Below are 9,433 nucleotides of genomic sequence, written 5' to 3'. Positions count from 1 at the left end.
AATATCCTTTTTTATTGCTGTCATTTTAAATCACTAGAACTAATTTCATAAAAGCATAATTTTATTTTGAGATTAGTAATTTTTTAGAAGAAAATATTGCACTAATTTCTTTTTTTTTTTAAATCTTTAGTTTTTTTAAGGTTATTTTTTGAAATTTCAAAAAGTAGGAACCAAGATGGTGGAACCACTGAGGGGTGGTGGGGACGTCGGGGCTGTTCCGTGGAACACCGGAGTAAAGAGCCCCCTTGAGGATCTCATCGTGACTCATTTATAGTCAAATATTATCAGATTCATCTCAAGATTAACTCCAAATATTTAAATGAGAGGAAGAAAAAAAAAATCCCGAAACCTTGAATAATTAATTCTCTGTTAAAAGACAATGAAACAATTTGAAGATGGAACCTTTATTAGCACTCTGTTGTGACAAAGCACACAATACCTGCTATTGTCGCGCTGTTAAAGAATAAACGTGGTGTCAGAGCGACGTGGTCGAACCGAGCCCACAGGTTTAGGACGTTCTCCGGTGCTGTGGCTCCCTCTGCAGGCTGGGAGGGGAAGCGCAAGCTGCAAGCCTTCTTATGATGCATATATTTATTAGATAGAATGTTAGAGTACAGGTACAGGTTCTCTGGTGTCTTGTAAAAAAAAAAAAAAATTTAAAAAACAACTTTATCGAGGTTGGAAGAATAATTAGATGTATTTCTTATTTCTTGTTAATAAGGACAAGTGCTTTTCACACTTCCTTGGAATATATTTTCCTTTTTGGAGGGTAAATAGGTGAAGCTCAAACTTGTGGATTATTCTCCTTTTGAGTATTTGTCGTCTCTGAACATCTGCAGCTCCTTCGATGTGCTCAGCATCCTTTTTATGTTAAAAGAGGGCGTTTGTTTTATCCCTCACGGTACCCATCTGCTCTCAGAAGGGTTCAAGATGCTCCGGAGACAATAGCCGTTCCGCGGTGGAATTGTGTTCTGTCAGTTCCGCTGACTTTCATGGCTGCTGGAACTGCATAAATTAGAGCTGATTACAGGCTGGCATCTTTATGTTCTCTCATAAATACTCTCGCCGGTCGTAGTTTCTCGGAGAGACCCTTTAATCCCTCGGAGTGGAAGGGGCCGGATTCATTTTGTTTAACTCAGATTTCTGGAGCATTCCAGGAACCGTTTTGCCCTTTTACAAATATAAGAGCATTTTTCATGTACTTTATATGGATGGGTTGCACACATGGGCTCTATTTTCTGCTGCAGATGAAGACTGGAATGGTGCAAATGGGATGAAGAACAATTCCCACTTTCATGGAAAAGAAGGAAAAGCAAACAATGTGTTTTGTTTTAACATTTTTATTGTTTCCTTTAACAAATAATAAAAACACCTGCAGACACTTGAAGTAGGCGGACGTATCCTGTTGAGTTTCCCAAGCAATCATTTATTTGTTACACACTTTACAATGAGCTTTTTTTTATTATTAAAATGTAGATCAAAGCCTGACAAAAGGGAAGTGGAAGGCCAGAGGAAACAGAATGAATGAATTTTGCTCCGGTATTTTACCCCTGCTTTATTTTTAATATTCCCGTATTGACAGATTTTCGCCGTACTAATTTTCCACGGTACGCCGTATTGCTCAAAAATCTGATTTTCCCGTACGAAAATACGGCGAAACCTTATAAGATGACAGGTATGAAACCATTCCAGGGTAAGGAGTCATCTGGTCAGCGAATTCAAGTATTTAAAATTCATGTTTAATAAATAGATATAAATGCAGAGGTGTGGGGGGGGGGTTCTTCTCCCGGGACCCTGTGGAGTCTAGGACCGCCGCTGTGCGTGGATAGAATGACTCGATGTTGATTATTATAATGGTCCGCGTGCACGTTCGCCCTCGGTGCGTAACGTGATAAGAAGCAGACCTCTCTGCGCGCACGCCGTCCCGACGCCATCGGCGGCGGCGGCGCCCAGCTGGGCATCGACGGGTGTCAGCACCAGTTCCGCTGCGGCCGCTGGAACTGCTCGGCTCTTGGCGAGAGGACCGTCCGAACTGAGAGTAGGTCAGTCTGTCTGGGAGTCGGCTTCTGGTTCCGGGTTCGAGGGGCGGCCCGGAACGCCGGCGAGGTTCTGTCCAATAGGACGGAAGTATAGAGACGGGAATGGGAAAATAAAACTCCTTACTGTTCCCGAGTGTAAAACAGAAGCAGGAAGGGATCTCACACGGAAGCGTTGCTGCAGTTTCAGCATTTCATTTTCACCTTCAGCAGTCTTTGCTCGTCGGCCTGAGGAGCAACGTTCCGTCTCGCTGCTCCACCTGGAACCCCAGCTGCCCGAGCGCCGAGTAGTCGGCGGCGCCGCGGGCCTCCAGGGCGGCGACCAGCCGCTGGTTCTGCTGGTTGTGCTCCAGCAGGTTCCTGATGGCGAAGACGGCCCACTGGCCGATGACTGCCGGCGTCCAGTTAGGGAGAGTAAGGGGTCGTTTACCGTTTGTGTGAATCAGGCGGGAGAAGCGGACAAAGGCCCGGGATGAAAGACAACCTGGTGCCGTGCCCTCGGGTCAGCCGGCTAACCCCGACGGTTAGGCGCCCAAAAACACAAACCGGTAACGAACGACCTCGGAACGCGAAGGTCGTTAAAGGATACACGGGTTGTTGCTGTCGATGTTGCAGTTGTCCAGGATGAGGGCGAGGCCCTCCAGCTCTCGCACCTGAGGAAACATTTAGAGGAAGGCTAATTTCACCGCCCCCCCCGAGGCGAGCTACCCGGACCCACTGACCTTGTCCTGGTTGCCGGCGTTGCCGTGGCAAAGGTTTCCTATCAGCCTGATCAGGTGGGCTTTGAAGCTGACGACGGGAGAATCGGATGACGAGTCTTCGCCGAAGGAAGAGAAGTCCTGCGCGGCACTGAAAACATTCCCGCCGGCCTTCCCGACGGCGTGAACCTGCCCCAGGAGCGCTGCGGGAAAGATGGCGAGGAGTTCGGTGACTCCAGGCCGACGTCTTTACGAACCGAACCCGCTCAGAGAAGGTTCCGCGCACCGACGGTCGCCGCCAGAAGGCCGGGGTCATTTTGCAGGAACATAAACTGCTCGTGGTCGGAGGTCATCTCACACAGGACGTCCAGCAGACTCGTCACCGTCAGCACCTCCGGGACGACCTGGAGGGTCACGGGGAGAGCGCGCGTCAGGGCCCGAGACCGAGAGAAGATGCGTCAGTCGGGTGCCGCGTCACCTCGTCACTGGAGGCGGAGCCAACGGCGAGCGTCAGCACGGCGCCGCAGCCTTTCTGGAAGGCACCGGACAGAAAGCGAGCCACGCCGGGAGCGACGCGCCAACGGTCCGGGTCTTCTTTCAGCCGAGCGAGGATCAGCTTCAACAGGGCGACTCTGGGAAAACACGCGACACGTCCGGAGAATTAGCAGAACCACGACGTTTCCATGGTTACAAAGAAGAGATGTACCTTTCCAGGTGAGGCATCGCGGCGTACAGGCTCTCCACCAGGGACGAAGACTTGAGGAGATGCTCGGTAGCGACGAGAACCCTGCGAGGGAACAAACAAAAGGAAGAGCGCTGGTATCCGTCGGCGTCGCACCACAGCCGCGTCGCGCAGAAGAGCTCACGTCCAGTCCAGGTCCGAACGGGTCCGGCAGAGCGCCATCACCCTGAGCGCCACCGGGAGGTTCTGCGGCTCCGACAGCCGCTCCGCCTTGGCTTCATCCAGACACGTGTGGAGCACCATGGAGGCGTAGTTTACGGCCGTGTCATCAGCAACGTGGAGCAGCTTCCTGTGGAAACGCACGCGTTTTGAGAGCCTCGCCGGGGGTCACGGAGACGGAGCGGCGAGCGGAGACTTACAGGATCAGATCGGGGAAAGTCAGCCGCCAAATGTCATCTTTGCACGTTTGGTTCGCCACCGCCAAGTTTCCCAGAAACTGGATCCCACAACGAAGAGCTGGGCCGCGAACAAGAGCATTAAAGCACCCGCAAAAACGACGTCGTATCGATAACCGGCGACCGGAACGGAGACCTACGTTCACATCGATCACATCTGCTGTCCGGACCCGAGGACTGGAGGCAGCTCAGGATCCTCACGGACGCCTCGATGAAGCCGAGCTCCCTGAAAGAGAGCGACGCATCGTCGTGAGACCCGCCGCACACGAGCGTTAAGCGTCGGTTCGCATCCGGAGCTACCGGAGAACGTTCTGGTTTCTCGAGTTCTGGACGCAGGCGTTCCTCAGGGCCCGGAAGCACTCGGCAGTCAGCTGCAGCTGCAGGCCCCGCGCCTCGATGCCGACCGCCTGAAGGTCATCACACAATCCGGACACGACCTTGAAAAGCCCGGAGAATACCTCCTCTTCCGCAGCATCCCTGGGACAACGCAGGAGGGGGGGGGGGGGGCAGCCCAGGTCATTGAGGGCGGGGGGTGGAGTTGCTTTTCCTGCTCGGACAACTCTGGAGGCTGTCAGCAGAGCCAAAGAGACTCTTTAGCCATCAGCTAAATCAACATTTGGAATAGGCGAATTAAAGGATAATTTATTTCCGTTAAATTTATTTTGGTTTTACTCATTTCTATCCTGTTAAATTCTTATTCTATATATATTATTTTTGGTATGTATTTGTACGGTGTCCTTGAGTGCCGAAAAAGGCGCCCTTAAATAAAATATATTATTATTATTATTATTATTATTATTATCTTGGTTAGCTATATTGCGGCTACGTAGATGTTTTATAAGCCTAAACGGACAACAAGCAGACCTGAATAGAATTCTAAATTCTTCGTAACTGACAGATTTGTTGCTGATCGTTGGACTTTTAATAAAGTTAAAAAACAACCAAAAAAACCCTTCAAACTAGCTTAGCCGACAAGCTAACGACCCGCCGTTCACATTTGGCACAGGAAGTGACGTTAACGGCTTTGTCCACACCTGTTCTCCTTCCCGCGGAACGCAGTACTGAACGTTTTTAAAACCTGCAGGTGTTCCGGGCAGCGCTTCTCGTTCAAAATACGCGAAAGCGCCGCCGAGCTATCCGGACCGCTGTCTGCAGAAGCCGCCATGTTTTTGCCGGAGCCACGCGCGTGGGGCGGGATATCCGGAGAACGTCCCACACGCTATTGGTTCGCTCCGGGACATGGGCGGAGTCAAATCATGCGTTGTTATTGAACTGTTCGTGAAGACTTATCAGGGGCAAAATATTAATATCTATATAGATATGAACTAATATATATAATCATATATTTAAGAATTAAAGTATTTGTATTCATATATGCATTTGCCCAAGTACTGTGAATCTCAGACTCAATTAGATGTATTTCTTACTTTAATTTATTGCATTAACCAGGCATGCTGTTTTACATAATATATTATCAATAAATAAATTATAATGTATTATTACAATGCAGTAAGTCTTTTTAGAAATCCAAAGTAGTTTTTGCACGGGTGTAAGTTGAACAAAAAGGGACATTTCTAAATCAATAAATGCTTTATACAATACAAATACAATATCCCTTTAGATTTTTTATTACATTTAAAATATAAATTTATAGCAGGAAAGTATTAGAATAAGCAACAGTTGTGTAAATGTGTTTTAATATCTTCCTTATTCACGGTGCAGTGTCATTTATTTAAAAATTAATCAGAAAACATTCTGAAGTTTTGTGAACAAATATTAAATAGATTATCATCCATCCATCTTCTCATAGATTTTAAATTGATGCTAAATTAAAAGAATTCCAGCGGGGGTAAAGCACAGGTCGGATCCACATGTAACCCTGTTTATTACAAACACGGTAAATGCGGGCATTTTATCATACAGGTCGTCAAAAATAAATAAAAACGACTGAGCAGAAGTTGTTGTTGTTTTCACACAGGAGAGGAAAGGGAAGGAAACGAGGCGTGAGGAAACGAATCATCCTGAAGGTGGGAAGCGCTGCTGATGAGGAGGCGCTGAATGAATCTCGGCTCCATGCAGCCTGAATTATTGCATTATTTACAAACACAAACGACAAGAGAACGGCGCCGATGAGCCGATGAGCCGCGCTGAAGGACACAAACGTACGAGAGCGCAGGCGCTCTAATCTACGGGGACGTCTTACATACGCGGCTCACAAAGGAGCCTTTTGTTCTTCTTAGCTTACTTTATGTACACACACCTTCACTGATTCTCGCACTGTGCTTAATTTCATTGCATCACCGCGTGTAATGACAATAAAGTGCTATTCTATTCCTCTGAAGAGCCAATCGTAGCTGCGCTTCTGGGCGTGTTCACAGAATTTAAAAAATAGTCGTGGCGCTCTGTCTTCATCGCGTTTCATGGTTGGTTTTGTCGTCGTGCTGCATCCAGGAGGAAGACTACTTTGGCTCTGTCTTCATCTGTCCCTCCTCCTCTTCCTCTTCGGCGGTGTCTGCAGTCGCCGACTCCTCCTCCTGGGCTTCCGGGGGGGTTGATGCTTTGTCTGCAGGGAGCTGAGACGTTTCTGCGTCTCCCGGCGAGCTGGAAGCTTCTCCATCCTTAGCTTCGCCGCTAGCGGCGGCGGCGGCGCTTTCCTCCTCTCGCTGCTCCCCCGCCGGAGCCGAGAGGCAATCGCCAGCGGCTCCCTTAATGTCCGTTTCCATCTTCTCCTTCTCTGCCTCTTCCTCCACAGAAGGCAGGTCCTCCTCTATAGGAGGGATGCCTCCCTCCGCAACATTTAGCATTTTGTCGTCTTCCACGGGAGCCATCATCTCCTCCTCGTCTTCGTCTATCTCGTCCTCCAGAGGCGGGATCATCTGTTCTTCCCGCCCCCCGGGGAAGACTTTGTCCGGGTAGACTTGTCTCAGCTGCTCCTCAAAGTAGTCCTCCAAATACAACCCGGAGCTGCCCACCTCCGAGGTCACCTGATTGGTCGAGAACACAGAAATGTCAACCAACCAGCGAGGACTTCACAGCACCAACGGGTATTTATTTTTGTTGCTCTAAACAAATACAAATACCTTGTAGTATTTTGCGCAGTTGAAGAATATGAGCCTGACGTCCGCCACGAACTCCTCCGGGCTCCCGTAGGACTCGCCCTCCCTCGCCTTGCACAGCAGCTTCCGCTTCACGATGGACAAATGCATCGGCGTCTTGATCAGCTCCTTGTACCGCCGCGTCTCCTGCATCGGACCGAAGGTCGGAGTTCAGCGTCGCAGCGGTTACCTTGGTTACCGATCTTTCTTCCCTCTTTTAAACCGTAAAAACCCGACAGAGAATCTAAACGCAAATATCTGCGCGTTCGATTTGGCTCGCGTCAGGCACTTTCCTCTTCGCGGTTAAAACTTTATTGACAAACGCGGTAACTTACAGACGGGGGAGCCGCCTGCTGGAAGTCGGTGCTGATGTCGTTGCAAAACAGCCGCAGCAGCAGCCTCTCGCACTTCTGCCCGTAGAAACACACAAACAGGCGTTAAGATACTCGCCGGCGGTTTAACACGGGGAGCGAATCGGCGTGCGGTCGACGCTGGGCGGAGCTACCCGTTGATCGACTGGCGAGAAGCCCTCCGGGGCGGGGCCGTCCTTCTTGTCGCAGTTGTACTCCATCTCGGGGGAAAGGAGGTCCCGGCAGAAGGAGCAGAACCACTCGCCGCTGTGGGGAGACGGCAGGACTTGTTAGGGCAGGCGCTGTGATTGGCCGCCGCCTGCTGATCGTGGTCATGACCCCCCCCCCCCCCCCGCAGGACCCGGGGTCAGATTATCAGGTGTGATAAAACACTTTCTGAGGCGAAGACAAAAGCCTTAGCGATGCTGAGATTTCTGAAAGGCGTTCGCGGTGGCGTTTGGCGGGTAGCGACCAGCTGACTGACCTGGGGGAGCCGTTCAGGGTCGGGATGTGACAGGCCAGATGAAACACTTTGGGACACTTATCGCAGCAGAGCAGCTCCCCTCCGTTCTGACAGACGGCGCACCAGTCCTCATTGGGGTCTTCGTCCGGCTCCGCGCTCTTCTCCGTCCTCGGTTGCCCCGTGTGCTGAGGGCCCGGCTCTTTCGCCGCCTCGGACTCCGGGCCCGGCGCCGGCGCCGGGGCGGGGGCCCTCGGCGGCTGCCGAGGCTTCGACTGGGACCCGGTGCTGCTGTCCGGCAGGCTGGAGCCCATGCTGGAGCCCATGCTGGACTGGACCTGGAGCCAGAAAACCACTCAGCAGTGTCAGAACGCACCGGAAAACCGTTAAGCAAACAATCATAAGGATCATTCCGTCCCTCCGGATTAGAACCGGGTCACAGGAATGTCCTGCTGCAGCCCCACCGGGTCAGGTGCATGAGAAACAGCCATTAAAGCGGCGAAAGAAGGGCTGCGGCTCATAGCGCCCTCTGCTGGCGGTCAAACTTTCATGACTGAAGGCATTCTGCGTTTTCTCTTACGAAGCTGACTTCATCCTCGTCCTCTGGCTCGTCTTTGATGACGATGACGGGCCCGGGGGACAGCCTCTTCCTGCGCTTGGCTGCGGGGGCGGACGGCGACTCAAAGGAGTGTTTGAAGGAGATCGTCCTTCGTAGACGGAGAGAGGAGACGAGTCAGGGCGGCGTTTCACAGAGAAAGCAGCGTGGACAGAATCAGAAAGAGCCGATGAAGAGTGTAGCTTCTCACGCCGAAGAGGACGGTTTGGCTGTCGGGGAGTTCTGCCTCTGCTGCGCTTGAACTGGAGGAGAGGAAGACGAGTGACGTTTGAGAGCTGCGCTTCGGGTTAACGACCGCGTAGCACGTCAACGCTAACGCTAACGCTAAGCACCTGTTTTGTGGTGGAACGTGCTCGTCTTGTCTGCGGCTAGCGCCGCTCCGCTCGGGCCGCAGCTGGGCTTGGGGACGGAGACGGTGATGGACGGGACGAAGCCGCTCGCCTCGCTCCTCTTGGCCATCGAGGACTCAAAGAAGCTTCGCTGTCGGACACACACACACACACGCACACACACACACACGCACACACACGCACGCACACACCGGAATGTGAATGGACGCTCTCTCTTTGGTACGTTGAGCCTTGAAGGCGAGCATCCAACCTCCTGCAGCGACGTGTGGGCGGCTCCTCCGGTGGACAGCGGCGGCAGGTAGCGCGGCGACGACTGCTGCTGCGCGTCCATTGGTTTAGCCGGGAAGCTGGAGCCTTGGATGAGCTCCCTCAGGGACTAGATGGGGGGGGGGGGGGGGGAAACGACTTGATCCATTGGCTCCACTCCTCCCACGCACCATGTCGCTATCGCTAGCTGCCCTCACTCACCTGAGCGGCCGGGAACCCGCCGCCGTGCAGCACGGAGGACGTGGGGCTGCAGTGGGAGTTGCTGAATCGGCGTCCGGGCTGGCCTAAGTTGGGGGGGGGTTGAGAAGGGGAGGAGCCGCCGTGGATGGGTCTGGTTGGGGGCGGGGGGGCGGAAGGCCCTGGGAGCCTGACGTTTTGGTACCAGGACCAGTAGTTGGGGGGGACCTGCCTGTTGGGCTGCTGG

At 52.1% G+C, this 9,433-nt stretch overlaps 2 protein-coding genes across 2 annotated transcripts in view; both read right to left on the bottom strand.

The window, feature by feature from the left end:
* Window positions 1-1,764: 1,764 nt before the first annotated feature.
* Window positions 1,765-5,036, bottom strand: atxn10 (ataxin 10). Its single transcript, XM_068755353.1, has 11 exons — window positions 4,906-5,036; window positions 4,172-4,348; window positions 4,012-4,097; window positions 3,836-3,932; window positions 3,601-3,765; window positions 3,441-3,521; window positions 3,213-3,366; window positions 3,021-3,138; window positions 2,759-2,937; window positions 2,626-2,689; window positions 1,765-2,427 (listed from the first exon to the last, which is right to left on the bottom strand). The coding sequence occupies exons 1-11, from the start codon at window positions 5,034-5,036 to the stop codon at window positions 2,243-2,245; spliced, it is 1,437 nt and encodes a 478-aa protein (XP_068611454.1). The 3' UTR covers window positions 1,765-2,242.
* Window positions 5,037-5,412: 376 nt separating this feature from the next.
* The window catches only part of LOC137911120 (transcription intermediary factor 1-alpha-like), a 4,927-nt gene continuing 906 nt past the window's right edge, over window positions 5,413-9,433 (bottom strand). Inside the window, exons 2-11 of the mRNA XM_068755538.1 lie at window positions 9,211-9,429; window positions 8,993-9,118; window positions 8,725-8,872; window positions 8,583-8,628; window positions 8,357-8,483; window positions 7,801-8,114; window positions 7,472-7,583; window positions 7,302-7,376; window positions 6,952-7,113; window positions 5,413-6,855 (exon numbers count right to left, since the gene is read on the bottom strand). Coding sequence (XP_068611639.1) covers window positions 6,331-6,855; window positions 6,952-7,113; window positions 7,302-7,376; window positions 7,472-7,583; window positions 7,801-8,114; window positions 8,357-8,483; window positions 8,583-8,628; window positions 8,725-8,872; window positions 8,993-9,118; window positions 9,211-9,429 — 1,854 coding nt within the window. The 3' untranslated portion in view covers window positions 5,413-6,330. The remainder of the gene's footprint in view (window positions 6,856-6,951; window positions 7,114-7,301; window positions 7,377-7,471; window positions 7,584-7,800; window positions 8,115-8,356; window positions 8,484-8,582; window positions 8,629-8,724; window positions 8,873-8,992; window positions 9,119-9,210; window positions 9,430-9,433) is intronic.

Source organism: Brachionichthys hirsutus, chromosome 22 (genome assembly GCF_040956055.1).
Source record: "Brachionichthys hirsutus isolate HB-005 chromosome 22, CSIRO-AGI_Bhir_v1, whole genome shotgun sequence".
Lineage (NCBI taxonomy): Eukaryota > Metazoa > Chordata > Actinopteri > Lophiiformes > Brachionichthyidae > Brachionichthys > Brachionichthys hirsutus.
This window is presented reverse-complemented; position numbering and strand designations above follow the sequence as displayed.

Coding starts and splice junctions, on each gene's coding strand:
- atxn10 (XM_068755353.1), bottom strand. CDS start 5,036: ATGGCGGCTTCTGCAGACAGCGGTCCGGATAGCTCGGCGGCGCTTTCG. Junction 4,349..4,905: donor TTCCGCGGGAAGGAGAACAG/GTGTGGACAAAG, acceptor GCGTTGTCCCAG/GGATGCTGCGGAAGAGGAGG. Junction 4,098..4,171: donor AGAAACCAGAACGTTCTCCG/GTAGCTCCGGAT, acceptor GCTCTCTTTCAG/GGAGCTCGGCTTCATCGAGG.